At 35.9% G+C, this 24,603-nt stretch overlaps 1 protein-coding gene across 9 annotated transcripts; it reads left to right on the plus strand.

Annotated features, from left to right (window-relative positions):
• The first annotated feature begins 5,943 nt into the window (after positions 1-5,943).
• LOC104236338 (putative late blight resistance protein homolog R1A-3) lies at positions 5,944-23,718 on the plus strand. 9 transcript variants are annotated; one of them, XM_070168485.1, is made up of 13 exons: positions 5,944-6,032; positions 6,160-6,252; positions 8,544-8,627; positions 9,088-9,168; positions 9,347-13,091; positions 13,169-13,931; positions 14,555-14,606; positions 14,949-14,995; positions 15,093-15,955; positions 22,045-22,186; positions 22,269-22,331; positions 22,485-22,568; positions 23,171-23,718. In XM_070168485.1, the coding sequence occupies exons 2-5, from the start codon at positions 6,193-6,195 to the stop codon at positions 13,055-13,057; spliced, it is 3,936 nt and encodes a 1,311-aa protein (XP_070024586.1). In that variant the 5' UTR covers positions 5,944-6,032; positions 6,160-6,192; the 3' UTR covers positions 13,058-13,091; positions 13,169-13,931; positions 14,555-14,606; positions 14,949-14,995; positions 15,093-15,955; positions 22,045-22,186; positions 22,269-22,331; positions 22,485-22,568; positions 23,171-23,718. The 9 variants fall into 9 exon arrangements, with proteins under 9 accessions (XP_070024586.1, XP_070024583.1, XP_070024584.1 ...); XM_070168482.1 differs by lacking the exon at positions 14,949-14,995 and having other exon boundaries at positions 14,996-15,789; positions 15,920-15,955; XM_070168483.1 differs by lacking the exon at positions 14,949-14,995 and having other exon boundaries at positions 14,996-15,289; positions 15,518-15,955.
• The last annotated feature ends 885 nt before the right edge of the window (positions 23,719-24,603 follow it).

Genomic DNA, 24,603 nt, shown 5'->3' on the forward strand with positions numbered 1-24,603 from the left:
TTGAATGTGAAGAAAGAATGTAAAAGAAAAGGGATTATGCATAAAATCCTCCCCGATCTATGATCATATTACCAACTACATGTCACGACCCAAAATCCGACTATCCGTGATGACACCTAACCTCACCCGCTAGGTAAGCCAAATAACAATAATTTAATTTATTTAATATTTAACTAATGCTAATACACTCCCCAAGTAGTAGTTGTAAAAATATAAGCTTCTAAGACAAGAATTTACAAAGCTGGTGTGAAATAAAAATACATCATCTGTCTGAAATATACATGAACGTATTAAATATTCTAAAGCTACCATGAGCAAGAGGCAGCTATGACTAGATTGTAGGTACATCTTCAATCCTAGCTTCTGCCATACACAACATCATCAACATCAGAAATTTGCATGCAAGATGCAAAAGTATAGTATGAGTACAACTGCTCCCATGTACTCAATAAGTAACAAAGTTAACCTTAGGTTGAAAGTAGTGACGAGCTTGTACCAAGGTCAGAGTCCACACCAATATCCAATAACATCTCATAACAATATAATTAAAGTAGCACAACAAATAACTGAATAATAAAATGCTCAGCTCGTTCACAGTTTCCGAAAAAATAAATATTTTATTTTCATGTATTATATAGTAAAATTCAATTCTCTTCACTAAAATTACTAATATATGAGTAAGTCTGAAAACTGTGATTTTTCCCAAAATCTTTCTTCCACAACAGGAAATTTCATTTTTCAAATGGCGTGAGGAAAGTACATCTCTATGACTACATGTCAATGTACATGCCAATGTAATGCAACATAGTGATAAAACAATATGCATACTCTCAGAGTATCAATTCACTCAGTCCTCCCAGTCACTCAATCCTCCCAAGTCACTCGGCACTCGCACTCAGCATTTGCTTGCGCTCACTTGGGGTGTGTACAAACTCCGGAGGGGCTCTTTCAGCCCAAGTGCTATAACAAGCCAATCATGGTATAAATCAATAAAATATGCTGCAGCGTGTAGCCTGATCCCATAAACATCTTCACCATCAGGCCGTCGGCCTCATTCAATCATTAATCTCTCTAGTCTCTCAGGATCAAAAATGTCATGAAAATCAGCCCAAGAATGATGATATGATGTATCAATAATTGGGATATGATATAAATAAATGAACATGACTGAGTTTGAAATTATAACTTAAACAAATTCAACAACAAGATGACCTCTGTGGGTCTCAATAAAACTGGCATATAGCCTCAGCATGATTTTAACCTGATTCTCAGCTCAAATTTCTTTAGCATATGAAAATACAAGGATAATGTCGAGATCAGTTGACCACAAAATTCCACGGAATCAATTACGCCACAATTTCAACGGTGCATGCTCACATGCCCATCATCTAGTATGTGCATCACCTCCAAACAAATCACATAACACGTATAATCAGGGTTCATACCCTCAGCTTCAAGTTTAGAAGTGTTATTTTCCTCAAACAAGATGAATCCAACGCCGAGCAAGCTAATCAATACTCCGGAAATTCCATTTCGTGCGTATCCACCTCTGAATGCCTTCTTGTCTCCTCAATTCAATGCCAACAATCTGAAACTGAAATTCACCCCTTGATGATACTATAATGATATACTACGCTAAGTAACTTCAATCTACAATATCAAATGAGACTAATATTAGTAACAAATTCCATAGTTTAGGTCATAAGACAATTTATCAAACTCCTAGTAGGCATACATTTCTACATCTCTTAACCATATAATTAGTTCTTCCAACTAACACCATTTACCAATAATTCATCACACCGTCATTTTTTAATAACTTATACTCCCAATATCACATGTGTGACCAACCATTTACACCCAACCCACAAAATCTCATCAAATAATCACCTTTCAATCTCTATAATTAGTATTCATTTAAATTGAGAATTTATGGCGTCCAATCACCATAGCATGAGTTCCAATACTCGATTCATACTCATATTTTCATAATAAATCTATACATGTATTCATAATACTCTCACACCCAAGAATCATACTTTGCGTGACTTACTTTTAATCCAAATCCGAAATTGAAAACTAGGGTATGAAAACTTACCTTTGTGATGAAGAACTTGAGGGATTTCTTGTTGGATTTCAAGGCTTGGACAAGATTTTGATGAATAAATCTCTTGAGCTTCTTCCTCTCTCTACAATCACTCTCCCCTCTCTCTAAAACACCAGAAATTCCCAAAAACTAAATCCCAAATAAGTTAATAAAATGAGGGTCAGGTTATGAAAACCCAAAAATTGCACTACCGCGCTACATAGGGCGCCGCGTGGGGCACGCCGCTGTAGCAAAAAATGTGTCTAGAAATGAAATTTGGAAGTGTTCTGGAAATTTGCATAGCCGCACCGCATGGGGCAGCGCGGTGGTCTAAAATTCAGCTAGCTTTTGGTAACTTGCTTATAACTTCTTGTAGAAGTGTCCAAATGACAAACGGTTTGAAGAGTTAGAAACTAGACTCAAAGATCTTTCATATGATAGGTTGTGTATCACATAACTCCTTAGATATATATGGCTATACTCGTCCAAAATTTGGTCTTGTGTGTACTCATTTGAAACTTCATATCTACTATTTTTATAATTTTAATAATGTTTTACATATAAATTTTTGCTCAACGTGAAAAGTTATGGGTTCAATTAAACCTGTTGTCAACACTCTACATCTGCCTCTGCCTATATATATACAAATTTTTTGTTCTTTGAATCACTAAATGTTAAATTAGTTGATTGTTATTGTATAACATTGCATATATTATTTTGAAATTTTCAAGTGGCTTTTTCTCGACACCATACTTGGCTTAACCTCAATGCAAACTACTCAATTGCATTTATATTCAAATTCAGATATCATATCAATTTGTTAGTAATAGTAATTTTGTAAAAACGACATACAATTTAAATTAAAAAAAAAAATCTAAGATATCCTTGTCTTATAGTCTATATATTTGAGTTGAAAAATATTTAAAATCGATGATATCAACTTCTAAATTTTTTATACTTAACATAGATTAAACAGAAGAAGAAATTCGTTGTCATCTCTTATTTCTGGTTTTTAGATTTTTCAAACATCTTTTCTATATTTATTTTCTTTTATCTTATTTTTTATGTCTTTTTTTTTTTACAAAAAATTAATTTATTTCTCTATAAAAATATTAGTTTAAATATAAATTGTCTACATAGGAACTTTATTTATATTTTTAGTGTTTAGTTAAAATTCTTCCATATTTTTCTTTTGGCTTTATCTAATCAAAATAAATAAGTGCTCGACTTACCACTTAAATTAAAAAACTGAAGAATGTATAATTTATATATAATCCATATATAATATGTGTATAATATATATATATATATATATATATATATATATATATATATATATATATATATGTGTGTGTGTGTGTGTGTGTGTGTGTATGCATGCATGCATGCATGTGTGACTAATCAACCACAATAAATCAAAATTGATAGTGTCCAGGAATTGCCCTAAGCATACTACCAAAGAGATGGTTAAGCTTTTAAATATCAACACAAGCAAAAGCTTTGGAAAATATCTAGGATATCCCATCACAAATCACAAACCTAATTCTTCTTATTACCAATTCATTATAGAAAATATGACTAGGAAATTGGCCTCCTGGAAATCAAACATACTCGGCATGGCAGGAAGGGTAACTTTAGCTCGTGCCACTTTAAATAATGTGTCAAATCACAACATGCACTACAACTTCCTTCCCATTAAAATTCTCAACTATATTGATAAGCTTCAGAGAAACTTCATCTGGGGATCGACCTCAACTACTAAAAAAATCCACCTAGTTGTGTGGAATATAGTTACCAAAGATAGGTGCCACGATGGGCTAGGTATTAGAGCTGCTAGGCATATGAACTTAGTTAATCTAGCTAGTTTTACTTGGAGACTTATTCATAATATCGACCGGCCTTGGTCAAAGGTTCTAACCTCTTTATATGGCTCTAAAAAAAATCACAACAGTTCTTATATATGGAAGAGCATTATTAAAGGATGGGACATTTGTAGTAAAGGGTTAAGATGGATCCCCAGATCTTGTTCTAATCTAAATATTTGGGAGGCCAACTGGATCCCTAAGTCTTCGGAATTAAGAAAGGTTATTGCAGGTCCTCTAAACAATAATAATTCAAATCTTTTGATAAAGGATATTTGGACTAATGGTAAGTGGGCATTAGAAAAAATTTCTTTTAACCTCCCAGTAGATATTACTAACTGCATTCTAACCCTTCATCCAAACATAGGGAAAACTGACAAGATTACTTGGGTCCTAACGGGGGATGAAAAATTCATTTCGAAAAGTTGCTACAACCTTAGTACTCACAGTGATCAACCGCCTATTGACTTTAGTTGGATTTGGGAGCTCAAATGCCCAAGAAAAATGAAGTTTCTTTTATGGAAATGTCGTCACAATAAGTTACCCACTAGATCATACCTCTCTTATATTGGTATTAACATAGATCCCACGTGCCCAGTCTGTAAGCAGGACACAGAATCTATAGAACATATTTTTTTGCAGTGCCATGCAGTTAGAAACATATGGAATAGGTTGGGGTTTAACTACAACCCATGATCTGATTATTCGTACTGGTTAGAAACAATGCACAATACGAACACCACTTCACCCTCATCCCTCCTATCATGGAAAGATTACTATCCTTTTTTTCTCTAGAGTATTTGGCTTAATCGAAATAACAACAACCACCAAAATACCAATTACCACCTTAACCCCAAAACTGTTGTAGCCCTAGCTATAGAGTATATTCTTATAACTGGAAAAGAGAAATTCACTGTTCCAACCCATGCAATCAAAGTTAGTTGGCATAAACCTCCTCCCCACAGTTATAAACTTAACATTGATGGGGCCTTCAATGATAAAGGAAAAGTAGGAGGACTAGGAGGTCTGTTTAGAGATCATAATGGTCGTTGGTTATTAGGTTACCAACACAGATGTCCTGCAACATCTCCTCTGCATGTGGAACTTTAGGCTCTTAAGGAGGGCCTCAAAATTGCCCTAACAAAGGGATTCACCCCTTTGGTCGTGGAAACGGAGGCCACACAGGTAATAAAACTTCTAAAAGTTGGCTGCAGTACTCATGAAACAATCATTGATTCTTGCAGGTAGTTAATGCTCCGGCTGAGGGAGCCGAGGATCATCCATAATTTTAGGGAAGGGAACAAAGTAGCACACAAGCTGGCGAGGGAAGCACTGAAGGAAGGGAGTGAGTTCCAACTCCTGAATAACCCACCCTCTTATGTAATAAATAATCTAGCTTCGGATAGGGCTTCTTGTGTTTATTTTGTAAAAACTATGGCTGTTACTGTTTGTGCCCAACTAGCCGAGTGGGGTAATTTGAATGTCCTTGAGACGTGCTACTTTGAAGGTGATGTAACAGACGATAACCAGTAGTATTAATATATTATCTTCCTTTTGGTCAAAAAAAAAAAAGACTAACATAGTCAAATATAAAATAAAGTTACCATATACTATTTGCATTTATTAGCTTGCCACTTGGCTTACCCACAATGTAATTATATATATATGGTAACTTTCTTGCTTGAATATATATAAAAATTATATTATTTATCTTTTATTTCTTTATTTCTCATTTTTCAACCTTTACTTCACGTTGTATGCAATAAAATTTCGACATACATGAAATTTTGTTTATTTATAGTTCCGTTAAATTTTATGACCACATTTTGTTAGATATATCAACAGTTCTCACTTTTAGTAAACTTAAGGGCCATATTTTGGTCATTTTATCTTTAGCATCATTATTTGGAATAGTTTCTCATCCTCACCTGTAAAGCTACTTTATAAGATGCCTTTGGAATCTCATTCTTCTCATACAGAAGCATTTTATATTCTCTCACATGAGAAGTAAGCAATATTTTACTGACAAAAAACAGAAAGGAACAACCGCTCCATACTCTCTGTTGCTTCATTCAAGTAAAAAGGTTAGCCAATTATGATCTTAATCTCTATTAACTTAAACAAAGTTTGTTTAACTGAACTTTTATGTATGGCTATATATATCTGCAATCATGTTTTCTACTGTGACTTTTTTACGCTTCTTTTCTTCAGTTACTTGGGGACTGACCAGTGAAAATTACAATAATGGAAAGAGGAAAACAAATCGAAGGAGAAAGCGAGAAAGGGAAAGCAACCAAATTATCGGTATGTCATACAATATGTATTAGTCATATTTATTAACACCTTGTTTGGATGGTTGTTACCCATTGTATCGTATCGTATTGTTACTTTAAATACAATGTTTGATTTGATTGTTACTTTAATTGTATTGTATCTTATCATTAAATTTGTCGTTACAGAACGACGAAATGTGTCACTTTATGTAACGACTGATTTGGTGTGGTCGCGTCGTTACCTTGTCTTTTTCTCTCAATCTCACCCTTTATTATTATTAAATTATTTTATTTTATCATTTACCCTACCTTTTTATATAGTAATTTTATCATGTATCATAATTTCTATTTATAATATTGCAAGTTTATTCTTCATATTGCTGGTGTGTGATATCATAAAACGATGGCAAACGACACAATCTATCCAAACATTGTATTTATCAAACGATACAGTACAATACAATACAGTACGATACGATACATTATGAAACAATGTGTAACAACCGTCCAAACAATGCGTAACAACCGTCCAAACAAGTTGTAAGACTAATATTATCTTGGAGGATTATCCAATTAATCCTCAAAATATAATATGTATGTATTATTTTAATATATAAAAAGGAAGTGACATAATTCTTATGACTCTTTCTTTAAAAGTTGTATCTGTTCAAAATTATAAATAGGTTTCTGCAAATTAAGAAGAAACCAACGTGTTTTTTCTCCGGAAAATTTTCACATAAGAATAACTGGGCTCCCTACTTTTCAATTTTATAACCCATATTTTAATTTACAATCAACTAGCCCAAAGATAATAGGCTAAGATTCAACATCCAACTCCAATAGGTTCTCGAAATACTATTTAATTTTTAAAAAAGAATATTCAAGCTTTTAAGTTAATTTTTGAATCAATAACTGTGATTCAAATATTAGTTCAACAAACTAAATCTATTTGGGTGGTGAAAATTAGATTTTTAACAAGTTTAAATATGTGGGTTTAAATTTCGAATTTAATTTTGTAAGAAATTTGGAGTGGGTGTTATTTAGACTTGTTAGAAATAGTATAAAGAGGTTGTATATAAAATTTGAAGTCATTTAATGGAGATTTGGACCGGTTTTGAACAAGAATTGCATATGAAAATCGTGGAAGAAGTTCGTCTAAAGACGCTTGTATAAAGGTGTATAAAAGTGAAAATAGTGTATAAGATGTGTTTATACACTCATATACACTATTATACAAGATTATACATAATTATACAAAAAATTGACTTCGTCTTCTTCCTTGCATCTTTTCTGAAATTTAACTCAAATCTTGCTCAAATTTACTCCAAATCATTTCAAATTTAAATTTTGAACTCTTTTTGATATTTTCAATCAATCAGAACTACACTCAATTCAAACAACTAACAAACTCAAAAAGTCCTCTTTTCGAAAGTAAAGCTTGAATAGCCTTCAATAGTGGATTTCTACTCTTCAATTTTCTTACATAACAACCAGATGACATAGGGGGGAGAAGTAGTAATGGCGAACATCCCCTTAAAGCATATGTAGAAGATGTGAGAAGAAGAGAGAGTGAAAACAATGATTGTGAGAATACAAATTAAATTTAACTTCATAGCTTTTAGAAGCAATGGTTGTAAGTAAGGGTGTTCAAACCGAACCAGAAAACCGCACCAAACCGAAAAATCAAACCAAATCGATTAAAAAACCCGACTAGGTTTGGTTTGACTTGGTTTGGTATTGAGTAAAAAAATCCGAACCAAACCGACATATAAATATATAAATTTTATTTATATTTTTAAGACTTTATAGTGAATTTTCTTTAGAAAATGTAGAAATATTTGGGATCCTCCTTAAAAGTGTAAATTAACGAAAAATTATTGTTAGACGGCTAAGAAAATAACTATTATGTGTTACTAAAAAAATTCTCCAATTAGAATACTTTAATAGATCATATGTTTGTCGATATTTTCCATATTTACTAAATATACATTCACTTATCAAAGCTTTATCTATAATTTTAACAAAGTAAGATTGAAATAATATTCATGTAATAAAAAGACCCGAAAAACCCGATAAAACCGAACCAATCCAAACCGAAATAATTGGTTTGATTTGATTTTGATAAAAATCAAATCAACCCGGTCCATGTACACCCGTAGTTGTAAGAATACAAATTTTGAATTTGCATTAGCTTTCAAACGATGGGCTAGATCGGGTAAAACTTAAAAACATGGGTCATTTTTTGTTATGGTGTGAAGTGACATGTATTTTGTGGTAATTCTTTCCTATTCTCCACTCTAACTTTTTCCTTTCTAATATCAGAAAAGAGAAACTCTCTTCAACTATTGTGGAGGATTCCTTGAAGCGGCCTTTAAGAAAATACTGGAACTATGCTCTACAACTCAGGTATTTAATTACACAATTGTTCTTACAATATGTAATCTCCATTTCCAAACAAGACATTGCGAGTTCGAGTCTCTCCAAGACTAAGGTGTTAAGTTCTTGGAGGGAAGGATGCCGATATCTATTTGGAAACAGCCTCTCTACTCAGGGTAGGGGTAAGGACCGCTTACACACTACCATCCCCGGGATTAAACTGGATTGTTGTTGTCGTTGTTGTTCTTGTAATATGTAGTCATACGTATTAAAACTAATATTGACTTAGATGGTTATCCAATTAATCCTCAATATATATATAAATGTTTTACACAAGGATGGATAGTGTAAAGATCTTCTAACGCTATTACTGAATTATAACTTGTGATAACAGATCAATTGCCATTTTTATTCAATTATCCATTGAGGCTATTTTTTAATCTAATAAAATGTGTTAATATTTTATATTATATGCTCCGTCATCTGTTAGGGTTCGTCAGCTACGCATCCGTCAGAAACATCAGAGCCATCCTGGGGTGTAGTTTCGCTTGGAGATCCTGTCGAGACGCAGGTTAGATTTAATAATATTTAGGGGACGTTTGGCCATACAAAATTTTCACTTTTTTTCGAAATAAGCCGTAATTGCAGGCTATTTAGAAGAAAGTCTGTTAGTTGCCTGTATAGAGTAAAGTATTGAATGGTAGATATGTGGCTATGAAAATTTGATGCAACATTTGGTCTTTTGGCAGGTGTCTTTTTCTGCTTTTCGCAAGGACATTGTCAATGTTCTGGTATTCCTGGAGAGGTTAAAGAACGAAGAAAATCAAAAAAATATTATGGTGGTTCGAATTGAAAAGCTGAAATTGGTGCTGGCATTTTTTTGTACATACACCCAGCTTTCTTATTCCGATTTGGAAGAGTTTGAAGATATAATGACTGGCAAAAGAAAAGAGGTTGCAGATTTGGTTCAATCAATTGTCAATCATGTTGGCCGCAACATGAGGTTTAAATATGAAATGCGGCATGTCCTTCCTCGCCTCAGGTATAATATTCGTACCAACTCACGTTGTCGTCGTTCTAGATCAAGTGCCACCATGACTGAGGAGCAGTTGGACTTCCTCCTCCTAAATCTCCATCATCTATCCAAGTATCATGCTAAACAGGTTTTTCCTTTAGTGAATGAATATGAGATTCTTCAGGGTGTATGTGGCAACATAAGAGATTTCCATGCGTTGAAAGTGAATGGTTGCGTTGAGCATGAGATTATTGAATACGTCTTACCTCAGCTTCAACTTATGGCTGAGAGAATAGGACTTTTCCTTTGGGATAGTCGGATTCATGGAGGTTCTCGACTCTTCGAGCTAGCACATCTAATCTTGAAGACTGTTCCAGTTGAACTGGAGGTTATGCACATATGTTATACTAATTTGAGAGCTTCAACGTCAACAGAAGTTGGATGCTTCATTAAACAGCTCCTAGAAACCTATCCAGACATTCTTAGGGGATATTTGATTCATCTACAAGAGTACATGGTGAATATAATTACCGCTAACACTTCAGGGGCTCGAAACGTTCATGTCATGATAGAGTTCCTATTGATCATTCTCACTGATGTGCCTAAGGACTCTATTCATAATGGCAAGTTGTTTGAATTCCTAGCACGTGTTGGAGCACTTACCAGGGACGTATCAGCTATTGCTCGCGACTTAGAAGAGAAATCAAAGAATGGAGAGAGTACCAATGAAACAAACACTGCGACTCTAGGCTTGCTTGAAAATATTGAACTCCTGAAGAGATATCTCAAAGATGTTTGCTTGAAAGCCCCGGACTCATCTCAACTCTGTTTCCCCATGAGTGATGGTCCCCTCTTCATGCATCTTCTACTCAGACACTTGAATGATTTGCTCAATTCCAATGCTTATTCAGTCGCATTGATAAAGGAAGAAATTAAGCTGGTGAATGAAGATCTAGAATTCATAAGATCTTTTTTGATAAATGTTGAGCAAGAATTGTATAAAGATCTATGGGCACGTGTTCTAGATTTATCATATGAGGCAAAAGATGTCATTGATTCAATTATTGTACGAGATAATGGTCTCTTGCATCTTATTTTCTCACTTCCCTTTGTCATAAAAAAAATCAAGCTTACCAAAGAAGAGGTCCCGAATTTAGTTGAGAAGATTCCAAAGAACAAGGGCCTCCTAGTTGTGAAGTCTCCCACCAAGTACGTTGAAAGGAAGTCTTTAACAACTGGTCAAACAATCGTAGGTTTTAAAGAGGAGACAGATTTGATTATCAGTAAGCTCACCAGTGGACCGAAAATGCTAGATGTCATTTCGATCACTGGTACGCCGGGTTCCGGTAAAACTACTTTGGCGTACAAAGTGTATAATGATAAGTCAGTTTCTAGTCATTTCGACATTCGTTCATGGTGTATAGTTGATAAAAAATATGACGAGAAGAAGTTGTTGGTGGACATTTTTAATCAAGTTACTGGCTCAGTCTCGAAGTACAGCGATAATATTGATGTTGCTAATGAGCTACGGAAACATCTATTTGGAAAGAGGTTCCTTATCGTCTTAGATGACTTGTGGGATACTGCAGCATGGGATGAGTTAACAAGACCTTTCCCTGAAGCTAAGAAAGGAAGTAGAATTATTTTGACAACTCGAGATAAGAAAGTGGCTTTGCATGCACAATGCCACAGTGATCCTCTTGACCTTCGATTGCTAAGACCAGAAGAAAGTTGGGAGTTAATAGAGAAAAGGGTCTTTGAAAATGGAAGTTGCCCTGATGAACTACTGGATGCTGGAAAAGAAATAATCCAAAATTGTAAAGGGCTTCCTTTGGTGGTTAATCTGATTGCTGGAGTCATTGCTGAGAAGGAAAAGAAAAAGACTGTTTGGCTTGAAATTCTAAATAATTTGCATTCCTTCATTTTCCAGAATGAAGTCGACGTGATGAAGGTTATAGCATTAAGTTATGACCATTTACCAGATCACCTAAAGCCATGCTTAATTTACTTTGCAAGTTTTTCGAAGGACAAAAAATTTTCAGTCAACACTTTGAAAAGTTTCTGGCATGCCGAAGGATTTGCGGAACACACAGAGATGAAGAGTGTGGAAGAAGTGATGGATGTTTATTTGGATAATTTAATTTCTAGTAGCTTGGTTATTTCTTTCAATGAGATAGGTTATAACCCGTCTTGCCAAATTCATGATCTTGTGCATGAGTTTTGTTTGATAAAAGCAAGAGAGGAAAAGTTTTTTGACTTGATAAGTTCAAATGCTTCATCATCTTCTTCTTCAGATCTGATGCCACGTCAAATGATCATTGGATATGATAAGGAGCACTTTGGGCATAACAATTTTGTCCTGTTCGATTCAAAAAAGAGAAGGCATTCTGGTAAACACCTCTATTCTTTGTGGATAGTTGGACAGAAACTCGACAATAGTCTTTATGATATATGTCATCTAAGACACTTGAGGCTTCTTAGAGTTTTGCAACTGGATGACTCTTTTATCAAGGTGAATGATTCTTTGCTCATTGAAATATGCACATTGGTCCATTTGAGGTTCTTAAACATTAAGACGGATGTTAAATCTCTGCCTTTGTCTTTTTCAAATCTTTGGAATCTAGAAACTCTACAGGTGGTAAACGACGGACCACCCTTGGTACTACTACCGACAATTTGGAATCTTGTAAAGTTGCGAGTGCTGGACATAGATGATTGTGCTTTCTTTGATTTGGATACAGATGAACCAATACTGGTAGTAGAGGACTCAAAGTTAGAGAAGTTGAGAGGATTATCGGGACTCAAACTTTCCTATTCGAAAGACACGGAGGATATTTTCAAAAGGTTTCCCAATCTTCAAGAGCTTAGTTTTAATCTCAAGGAATCATGGGATTGTTCAACAGAGCGATATTGGTTCCCGAAACTGGACTTCCTAAATGAACTAGAACATCTCAATGCAACTTTTGAAAGTTCAAATACAAATGATAGTGCACCGTCTGTAGCGACGAATCGGCTGTGGGATTTTTTCTTCCCTTCGAGTTTGAAAATATTGTGTTTGTTTGAGTTTCCTCTGACATCCGATTCACTATCAACAATAGGAAGACTTCCCAAGCTGGAAGATCTGTACCTTGTAGACACAATCATCGAGGGGGAAGAGTGGAACCTGGGGGAGGAAGACACCTTCCAGAAACTCAAATGTTTGTATTTGGACCGAGTGAATCTTTCCAAGTGGGAGGTTAGAGAGGAATCCTTTCCTGTGCTTGAGAAATTAGAACTGTGGGAATGTCGTAAGCTTGAGGAGATTCCACGCAGTTTCGGGGATATTTGTTCATTAAAAAGTATCGAACTGGGGAAGAGCCCTCAACTTGAAGCATCTGCTCTGAAGATTAAGCAAGAAGTTGAAGATATGATGGGAAAAGACAGGATTCAGGTCGTTACTGACTGATTAAGTCTTGAGCGCTCTTACCAAGGGAAAATATGTGAGTATAGACGAACTTATTACCTTCTCCATTTCATTTTATGTGAAGGAGTTTGACCAGTGTAATTTTCTTTGCAGAGCGCATGTACATCAGCTTTTGAGCCTAAAGATGGATTTCTCTGTGTCACTCCTTTTCTTTTACTCTGTTGTAATTTTCTTTACTGTTTCAGAATGTGATGAGTATATGTATACTCTCTCTTCCTTTTTTGACTCTCTGCTGTGATGGGCAAGAAGGAAGTGCAGCAAAAGGAGGGAAACCTCTAGCATGGGTTGAATTGTTTGCTAATCAGTTTTTTAAGTTTTGTAAATCTTTCAAGAAATACTATTACTAACATGGGAAAACTCTTCCTATAATCAATAAAACTCCAATGCAACAAGATTTATCTTGTTTGTGAGGTATTATTATTAGAATTCACACTATTATATTAGGTAATAATCGCCTTGTTTTTGTCTTGTAATATTGTCGGTCTAAGGAGAGGAACGGAGGTAGTCGTCTTGCTTCTTTTCTTTGGATCTATTTATGTCTCTACTTTGCTTGATTCTCATGCCAACGATCTTTAGTGGCTGTATCTAATGATCAAGATGTTTCAATAGGTGGTGCTTTACGTTAGGCCTCATCATGTGCAACAGTAAGCATTATTAATGCAGGATATGCCATCTCAAAACTTATACAAATTGGTGCAAGAAAAATGTACTAGTTGTGTCCAAGTCCTGAGCAATAGTATACTAAGCATATGAATCTATCCAAATTTGGAAAAGAATTAACCTTTCAGGAAGTGGAAGCTGACATTCTTAATGCTACCAGATTCTAAGGAAACTCATATTTGGAGGTGCAGTCCCTGTAAGTTTGGTCTATTTAATTTCTTGTGGCTTATAAATGATATATTTTTTTACTATTATTTTAAGAGTGGCTATACAATGTCATTTTCCTAAAAATTTATCGCATCTGTCAAAGTTGACACATTTTTTCAGTTACTTTGCTTCCGAGGTAAGTATTACAAACTTCTTAATTCTATCAGATTACGACATTAATTCTATGCACGTATATAAAAGGCTTACCTCCTGTACGAGCTAGAAGAGGGAATGCAATTAGTAGGATTGAACTCCGCACCTAAGTGGCACAGAGTAATGTTGTAAACACTGAACTGCAATTTTAGCCCGTGCGGACATACTTGCATAATATTACCTCATATACGAGCTACAAGAGGGAATGCCCTTAGTAAGATTTGAACTGTGCATCTAAGCGGTGCAGAGTTAAAGTTATAACCAATCCCACTTGTTTGCACTCATAAAGTGCTTTGTCGGAGATATAAGGATTGACACAATGTTAGACTGCAATTTTGCACATTTATAGATTCATATGATCTTGAATGTGTTTGTAAAATCAGGTTGTCACTCCTTTTAAATTGTTCACTGCTGTTAAGTTTATTTGTTAATTGTGCTAACTTGAAAATTTTGTTTTAGGAGTTATTTGGGAAGCTTGATATTGGTTTTCTGGAGCTACGAGATTATCTCGGTACTAGTCTTTCCTCTTCTTCATATTGTAGTTGATGTTTCAGGTTATCAATTGTAGATGTTGTAACTTTGGTAAGCCACAAAAATATGGAAAGTGTGCAATTTCCTTTCTGTGCTTTCTATCTGATTGACCTGAATTTCAAAATAAATTCCATCGTCGTGCCATAATCTTGTAAAAATTATTTTCTTGATCCGAATTTGAGGGTCAAAGAACCAATCCTTATATAATCATTTCATTTTATGAAATGCATAAAGTGCTGGCCTCTATCTTTTTCATGGTTGGCATTTTTCTTTAAATTGATTGACTCTTGTCTTCTGATGATTTCAAATTGTTATTCTGTAGCGATTGGAGCTATTTTTTCAGCAACAGACTCTGTTTGCACATTGCAGGTACGGATTTCCGCCAAAAGTTGCAGATGGATTATGCGAGTAAAGGAGATATGAGATAGCAACTTATGTGAACTGAATGGTTTGAGTATAATCACAGGTGCTTAATCAGGATTAGACACCTCTATTCTATAGTCTAGTCTTTGGCGAAGGAGTAGTGGTAGATGATGCAACATCTGTGGTGCTTTTTAATGCAATCCAGAAGTTGGACCTCTCCAACATCAACTCAAGGGTTGCCTTATCGTTCACCGGAAATTTGTTCTACCTGTTCTTGCAAGCACTTTGCTGGGAGTTTTGGTGAGTAGCATTCTTTCTTTGTTTATGTTTTACGCACATTGGCCATTCCTTCACACCTTTGTCCCATAAGAGTTTGGGCTATGTCTCAGTCCTAGTGTGGCTAATCATCCTCTCGGACCAGCCACTAATTATCGCTTTCTTAAACTATTTACTTATCAATGCGGATCTCCTTTTCCTTATCAGGGTATTAACAGCCTTCTCCCGTTGTTGTTTCCCTCTCAAGAACAGGTTCTTACACGTTACTCACCCATCCCCCATTGGAAATACCACTTACCGTTCGGCTTGCATGTGTTAAGCATGCTTCCAGCGTTCATCTTGAGCCTGGACCGAACTCTCGATGAGAATTGTCTTTCCTTCCAAGACGTAGCTTGTATCCATGCTCTTCATATTCGACTTGCTTCACGACTTTGTTCTGAGAGATGGATTCCATTTCTTTTATCAGAGATGGCCAAACAGCTGACACTATTTGACTGTTGTAACATTGTTTTGGTCATAGAAGAGTATGTGTTCATTGGCAAGACATCTATCATTTCCTATTTAATATTTTTGTTGTTTTCAGTTTGAGAAGGTCTGAATATTTTCGATCTCCTAATGGAAACTAGTTGTATGAAATCTTGCTCTTAAATGCAGGTAGGGTTGCTAAGTGCATACCTAATATCTTGGCAGGTATGCTTATCTTTCTTCCATGTTCTTTCTTTTAATTTAATTAATTACTGTAATGTTCAACCCACATCCCCCTTCAGTCTGTGGCTTACCTGTCAAAACAGCAAAAAATGAAGTGATTAAAAAGCTAGGAATGTCCCCCTTCATAGTAGATTTATTCTAAGAGCGGACTTCTTTAATGTCACAAGCTACTATAGGAGTTTTTTCTTTGACTTATTGGCTCTTAACAGCAAAGCCTTTTTCTTATTTATGGTTGCATTTCCTACTATAGTAGACTCAGTGTAATCGGTGATATACATGAAGATTAAATGCATGAAAAACTTCACTTTTCCTCAGAGAATTTAAGCAGAATTTTCAAATAACGCCAGAATAATTTGTAGTCCTTGTGCAATAATTGGTTTCCTAGGCCTTATTAATTATTGAGTTAGATGTTACCATTCTGATATATCACGAACTATTTATGTAGTCATACTGATTTTGAACCTAGTGTATAGATTATTCAGGAAAAGAATTTAACGACATGGTATGACCAAAACCTCTCAAAATGTTTTCTATGGGTATCAACTTGAGTATCTATAAGTATTTTTCATTTGTAACTATAGAAACCGTCCTTTTCGCTTGCAGGCACTTATTTCACTCCAAAAATACAAGTGAAATAATACTAAAGAGAGAAGATACAAATGCCTTAAACAGATGAGAAGGCAAATGAGAGGTGTGTCTCAATTCTAAACATTAGGCCTTCTTTTATAGGGGAAAAATCCCTTCCAAACTTAACTCCCAACCAATGTGGGACTTTGGCATTTTGCCAAACTTCAACAAATCTCCACCTTGGCAAAATTCCACATTTTCAATTCTCTCTCAATAACAAATTTTGGTTGTGTCTTCATCTTCAATCTTCAGTGTTCAACAATGTTGATCAAATCCAAACAATGTTGAAACTTGACCGCAGTCACCACCTTTGTCAGCATATCAGCAGGATTCTCTGTAGTATGAATTTTCTTCACCGTGACTCCACCTTCTTCTATGATTTCTCGTACGAAATGATACCGAACATCAATGTGCTTCGTCCTTGCATGATAAACTTGGTTCTTCGCTAATTGAATAGCACTTTGACTATCACAAAAAATTGTGATACCTTTTTGTTCAACACCAAGCTCCTTTAGCAATCCTTGAAGCCAAATTGCCTCTTTCACAGCATCTGTAATAGCCATGTACTCTGCCTCTGTTGTAGACAAAGCAACTGTTGACTGCAAAGTAGACTTCCAACTAACTGGTGCCTTTGCAAAAGTAAACACATAACCAGTAGTTGATCTTCGTTTGTCCATATCACCCGCAAAATCTGAGTCACAATATCCAACTACAGACTGATTGTCTTCCTGCTCAAAAACTAACCCGACATCTACAGTATTATGAATATACCGTAGAATCCACTTCACAGCTTGCCAATGCTCCTTCCCTGGATTGTGCATATATCTGCTAATAACTCCAACAGCTTGTGAAATGTCAGGCCTTGTGCAAACCATTGCATACATCAAGCTACCAACAACATTTGCGTATGGTACCTTTGACATATACTCTCGTTCAGCTTCATCCATTGGCGACATAGTAGTACTTAGCTTAAAATGGGAAGCAAGTGGAGTACTAACTGGCTTAGTCTTGTCATCTATGCCAAAACGTTGAAGTACTCTCTTCAAATATTCCTTTTGAGATAAACAGAGTTTCTTTGAACGTCTATCTCTAATTATCTCCATGCCAAGAATTTTCTTTGCCTCACCCAAATCCTTCATCTCGAACTCCTTCTTCAGTTGAATCTTCAACTTATCAATTTCTTCCGAATTCTTGGAAGCTATCAACATATCATCAACATATAGGAGAAGATATACAAAGGAACCATCTTTAAGCTTGTGCAAATACACACAATGATCGTATTTGCTTCTCTTGTACCCTTGCCGCAACATAAACTCGTCAAATCGCTTGTACCATTGTCTAGAAGATTGTTTCAATCCGTACAACGATTTTTCAAGTTTGCACACCATATTTTCTTTTCCAGCAACTTTGAATCCTTCTGGCTGAGTCATGTAGATTTCCTCCTCCAAGTTTCCATGTAAAAACGCAGTTTTTACATCCATCTGAACTAGTTCCAAATCCAATTGTGCTACCAAAGCCAACATAATTCTAATGGAGGAATGTTTTACAACTGGAGAAAACACTTCATTGTAATCAATTCCCTCCTTTTGAGCATATCCTTTGGCCACCAATCTTGCTTTGTAGCGAACATCTACTTGGTTAGGAAATCCTTCCTTCTTTGCAAATACCCATTTGCACCCAATTGCTTTCTTTCCCTTCGGGAGATTGGCCAATCTCCATGTATGATTCTGATGAAGGGACTGTATTTCATCATTCATGGCAATCCTCCACTTATCTTCTTCTGAACTTTGGACAGCGTCTTTATAAGTAGTAGGAACATCATCAGCTACAATTGAGGTTGCACAAGCAACCGTCTCTATGAGACGAACAGGTTTCGTTATTGTTCTTTTTGGCCTGCTGGTTGCTATTGATTCAAGTTGTTGTTGAGATTCCTGAGTTGGAATCTCCTCTACTGGCTCTCCTTCCAGAGGGTAATCTTCATTTGTTTCCTCCTCTGCTTCTTGTGTAGGAAAAATAAATTTTCCCTCAAACTCCACCTGCTTAGAAGCACCTTCATTTTGTTTGGTATCTTCTGTTACCTTATTTACCATAGCAAATTCATCAAAGGTAACATCTCTGCTGAATATTACTTTCTTTGTCATAGGGCACCATAAGCGATATCCTTTGACTCCAGAAGTAATTCCCATAAAAATAGCCTTCTTTGCCCTTGGATCCAATTTTGACTCCGTCACATGATAATATGCAGTTGAGCCAAACACGTGCAAAGAGTTATAATCTACAGCAGGTTTTCCGTACCATTTTTCAAATGGTGTTTTGCCATCAATAGCAGCAGATGGTAGACGATTAATGAGGTGACATGCATATGTAATTGCCTCAGCCCAAAATTCTTTGCCCAAGCCAGCATTGGACAACATACACCGTACCTTCTCCAGCAAGGTCCGGTTCATACGTTCTGCCACTCCATTCTGTTGTGGTGTATGTCTAACAGTGAAGTGTCGGACGATGCCATCATTTTCACAGACCTTATTGAAATGATCATTTTTGTATTCACCTCCATTGTCTGTGCGAATACACTTGATCCTCCTGCCTGTTTGATTCTCCACCATCGTCTTCCATTTGAGAAAAATTCCCAGCACTTCATCTTTGTTTTTCATTGTATACACCCACACTCTTCGAGAAAAATCATCAACAAAGGTTACAAAATAGTGCTTCCCACCCAATGAAGGTGTTTTGGAAGGACCCCAAACATCAGAGTGTACATAATCCAAAATGCCTTTAGTATTATGGATCGCTGTACCAAATTTAACCCTTGTCTGTTTCCCTTTGACACAATGCTCACAAAACTCCAAGTTGCAAGCCTTTACTCCTTTTAACAATCCTTGATCTGATAGAGTTTTCAAGGATTTTCCTCCAGCATGTCCCAAGCGCATGTGCCATAGCTTGGTTGCTTCTGCCTCTTTGTCGTCACTGGATGTTACTGTCGCTGTCCCAATAACTGTACTGCCACGATAGCGGTACATATTATTATTCTTCCGATTAGCCTTCATTACCACTAGTGCACCGGAGCATACTCTCATCACTCCATTTTCTGCAATGATTTTGAACCCTTTTGATTCTAGGGCTCCCACAGAGATGAGATTCTTCTTCAAATCCGGTACATATCGAACATCTATCAATGTTCTGATCATTCCATCATGGTTCCTTAATCGTATTGAACCAATGCCATATGAGGTAAGAGGGCTGTTATCCGCTGTGTGGATGACTCCATATTCTCCTTCTTGAAATTCCATGAACCAGTCCCTGTTGGGACACATATGATAGCTACAAGCCGAGTCCATCAACCATATGTCTGATGATGTTGATGACTCTGTTGTAACTAATGAGAAGTCTGAATCATCACAATCAGCTACATTTGAATCCATAATGGCCTTTCCATTGTTATGTTTGGCCTTATTCTTCAACTTCGGACAGTCTTTCTTCCAGTGCCCTTTTTCTCGACAAAAGGCACATTCATCTTTGCTGGGTCTGGATCTTGACTTGGATCTTCCCTTCTTTGTCCTCGTTTGATTTTGAGGACGACCCCTCACAAACAGTGCTTCTCCTTCTCCGCCCTTCTGTTTTTCTCGCTTTCTTTGTTCATAGCTGTACAAAGCTGAACAAACTTCTCTGAGAGAAATTTCGTCATTTCCATGGAGTAGAGTAGTTTCAAGGTGCTCGTACTCATCAGGAAGTGACGCCAACAACATTAAGGCCAAGTCACCATCATCATAAGTTGTATCCATATTTTGCAAATCTGTGACCAACTTATTGAAACTGGTGATATGTTCATTCATCGTGGTACCAGGAACATAGGTGAAGTGAAACAGTCTCTTCTTCATGTACAATTTATTTTGACTGTTTTTCTTCAAAAATTTATCCTCCAGTGCTTTCCATAATTTACTTGCAGAAGTTTCCTTTGTGTATGGATATTTCTGCTCTCTAGCAAGGTAGGATCGAATGGTACCGCAAGCAACACGGTTGATAATTCTCCAATCTTCTTCTCCAATAACATCTGGTTTCTTTTCTTCAATGGCCAGATCTAGCCCTTGTTGAAAAAGGACATCTAGAACCTCGCCTTGCCACATCCCAAAATGTCCGGACCCGTCAAAAATTTCTACCGCAAATTTCGCATTTGACACAATTCTTGTCATAAGCGAAGATGCCAATGATGACGTATTGTTGACACTTGATGTAGATTCTTCTTGTTTATTGTCCCCCATATTTGACACAAATATTATTTAATAGCTGACGACACAAATCAAGATTATTTCCTTTCTGATGTAGAAGATCAGACTAAGCTGCAACTACAGAGCATACTCAGACAGAACCTTGACTCAGTTACCAAGATAAATCTTTTCTGATGTGGAAGATCAGACTATGCTGCAACCACAGAGCATACTTAGACAGTACCTTGGCTCTGATACCAATTGTTGCGGAAGCCAAATGTATATAGTGTGAATAAGTCACAACTACTATACCAAAAATTATGACAGCCACCAAATAATAAATAAGACAATAAAGCAACAATAAAGGGAACACCAGAATTTACGAGGTTCGGCTAATTTTGCCTACTCCTCGGACACAACCAATATTTTATTTCACTCCAAAAATACAAGTGAAATAATACTAAAGAGAGAAGATACAAATGCCTTAAACAGATGAGAAGGCAAATGAGAGGTGTGTCTCAATTCTAAACATTAGGCCTTCTTTTATAGGGGAAAAATCCCTTCCAAACTTAACTCCCAACCAATGTGGGACTTTGGCATTTTGCCAAACTTCAACAAACTGATCGTGAAGTTGCTCTCATGATTCTCATGGCTTACCTTTCATATGTGATGGCAAAAGTAAGTTTTTTTGTACGATGTGAACACCTTAATACTTATTATCTCCACTCTTCGTAGTTTAATTTGTGTGATTATTGATCATGATAATTTTCCCTACTTTTCAGCTTAAGTGGAATACTTACAGTATTTTTCTGTGGGATTGTCATGTCATACTATACCTGGCATAATGTGACCAAAAATTCTAAAGTGACATAATCACTTATTCGGAGTCTCTCTATAACTTGGATTCAAATTTTAAGAACTTGTCAAAGCAGCTATATATGTGTTTCTTAGTTTTAACTAATTTTCATAGGCATGCTTTTGCAACACTGTCATTTATTGCAGAGATTTTCATTTTCCTTTGTGTTGGTATGGATGCTTTAGATATTGAGAAATGTAGATTCGTCAAAAACATGTACCATCTTATATCCATTTTTCTTTTATTAGTAAAAGTAAGATATGCGTTGGTCTTCTCCTTTTATTCTGTAAAAACTATTTAACATAAAAAGTGTGTTGGATTTCCATTTATTTGGGAATTTTGATTTATGCTAATTCTTGTTTTGTGGATTCTTCATTCCATAGTCCTGGAAAATCTGTTGGAGTGAGTGTCGTGCTGCTTGGCCGAGTTCTCGTTGGAAGGGCATGATGTGTGTTCCCGTTGTCTCTATTATCCAATTTCATTAAACGATGATCTAACCATGACAAGATTGGTTTCAGACAGCAGGTTATATCTGAATTTTGTCCTTGTTTCTTGCTGCTGTATTGCTAAATCTTATTGGAAACCTCTTAATTGTTTGACTTTACAGGTTACAATATGGTGGGCTGGTTTAATGCGAGGATCTGTCTCTATGGCATTGGCTTAGAATCAGGTGTATATTTGAACTTCTCAGTTTTTCATCTAAATCTTATTAGCTATTTTAAGCTTTTTTACCCCTTTCTCCTGAAGGGAATATTTCGAGAAAATATTTTTTTGTATTTTAAATGTGATGTTGCTTTATTGAGGAATGATTTCTGGTGTGCAGTTTACTAGGTTTGGCCACACTCAACAGCCAGGAAATGCAGCTATGATCACCAGCACAATTACAATTGTCCTCTTCAGTACAGTGGTAAACATCATCTTTCTTTTGACCAGAGCTTGAAGTATCTTTCATAAATTTAGAAAGAAAAAAAAACACTACTAGATTTTCACTTCTTAAATATATAGATCAGCAGTTAAGCATGTATGCTCCTCATTGAGCGTGGCCGTCCCTTCTCCTTTCTTTTGACATATTGTAGCTATTTGGAAGTTGAAAAAAAAAACATATGGCCAACTTCCCTGCTTACTGGTGTTTGCGTGAATTGTTGTATTTACTGAATTCCATAAGTACGTTATACTAGTTGTCACCCGAAAATGAGCTAAAAGGCGGTTGTAGAGGACAAATTCTCTAACTTTCTCCATATTTGTATTAATTGGAAGGAAAAATGTTCTCAAGAGTCAAGTCTGCATTATTTGTTTTACAACAGCTATAACAACAACGTCTCTATCTCAAACAAGTCGGGATAGGCTATATGAATTATCACCAACCATGTTACTCCATATAAAACTCATCTCAGGCCAATATTATACAAGATAAGAATAAAAATTAAAATTAAAAGGTTCTAGAAGTTCTTTGTTATACTAACGCTTAATTTTGAATTAGCTAAATCTAATTTTTTTGAACCCTTTTAGGTGTTCGGATTGATAACTAAGCCTCTTGTAAGTCTTGTTGCCTTCATCACAAGATTTCAGCAGCCTGATGATTTCTTCTAAACGATCATTCGTGCACCCACTTCTCACCAACAAACAAGAACCTGAAGTTGAGATGGGAAATGTTGATTTTTGCCGACCAGCCAGTTTGAGCATGCTACCTAAGAAACCTTCTCACACCATTCATTACTATTGGAGAAAGTTCGATGATTCATTTATGCGACCCTTGTTCGGAGGCAGGGGATTCGTACCAGATGCACCGGAGTTATCTAAAGGCGGATGTGATCAATATTGACAGTCTAAATGCAGCAGAGTTTCTTGAATTGCTGGTTATATATGCTGTCAAGTACCTTACTAACTTCAGTGTCCAGTTCTTTAACCATGATATTCTACATACTATGGTTAAATGTGTAATTATGATTTAACAAGGCATTGTGCATAGATCTTTACTGTTTTAGGTTTGTGGATGAAGTTTTACTTGTGGATAGTTCAAAAGCGAAAACATTCTCAATGAGCTATTGTGGCTTGTATTTTGATGTTAGTCCGTGTTTGATGCTTACACTGTTGCCCCATGATCTAAATCTACTTGATATGTTAAAAGGGATGATAGGCATAGAGAAAGCGTTGAATCTAACAGAACTTTCCAGAATGTGAGTGAAAAAATCACTTCTACAGGTTAGGGTTTGAGAATTGGGAATAACAAGAGCATCTCTTAATACTCTATGTGATAGTGGTACTATTAGGGGTCGTTTGGTAGGAGGTATTAGAAAAAATAATGCAAGCATTAGCTCTATCATTACTAATACCTTGTATGGTACATTTTTTCAACCTGTGTATAACTAATTAATACTTGTATTAGTTATATATCATACTTGGTATTATCTTATGTATAAGTAATGCATAGAAAACCATGGCATTAGTAATACCAAGGCTATTAATGCATTTATTAGTATGGTTAAAGACATAATTGTCCTTAAAGTCTCTTGACAACAACAACAACCCAGTATAATCCCACTTAGTGGGGTCTGGGGAGGGTAGTGTGTACGCAGACCTTACCCCTACTCTGGGGTAGAGAGGCTGTTTCCAAATAGACCCTCGGCATCCTTCCCTCCAAGAACTTCCCACCTTGCTCTTGGGTAGACTCGAACTCACAACCTCTTGGTTGGAAGTGGAGGTTGCTTACCATCAGAACAACCCCTCTTGTCTCTTTAAAGTCTCTTTAAAACTAGAGAATATGGAGGACATTTTTTGTAAACAACTATTTTTCTTAAAAATTATGCAATGCATTATAATTCTAATACACCACACCAAACAGTAGATAAGAAATAATATCTGCATAACTAATACTTGCATTACTAACACATTCATTACTGATCCATGCATTACTAATACACACTATTCTGCATTATTCTTAT

Source organism: Nicotiana sylvestris, chromosome 2, assembly GCF_000393655.2.
Source record: "Nicotiana sylvestris chromosome 2, ASM39365v2, whole genome shotgun sequence".
Lineage (NCBI taxonomy): Eukaryota > Viridiplantae > Streptophyta > Magnoliopsida > Solanales > Solanaceae > Nicotiana > Nicotiana sylvestris.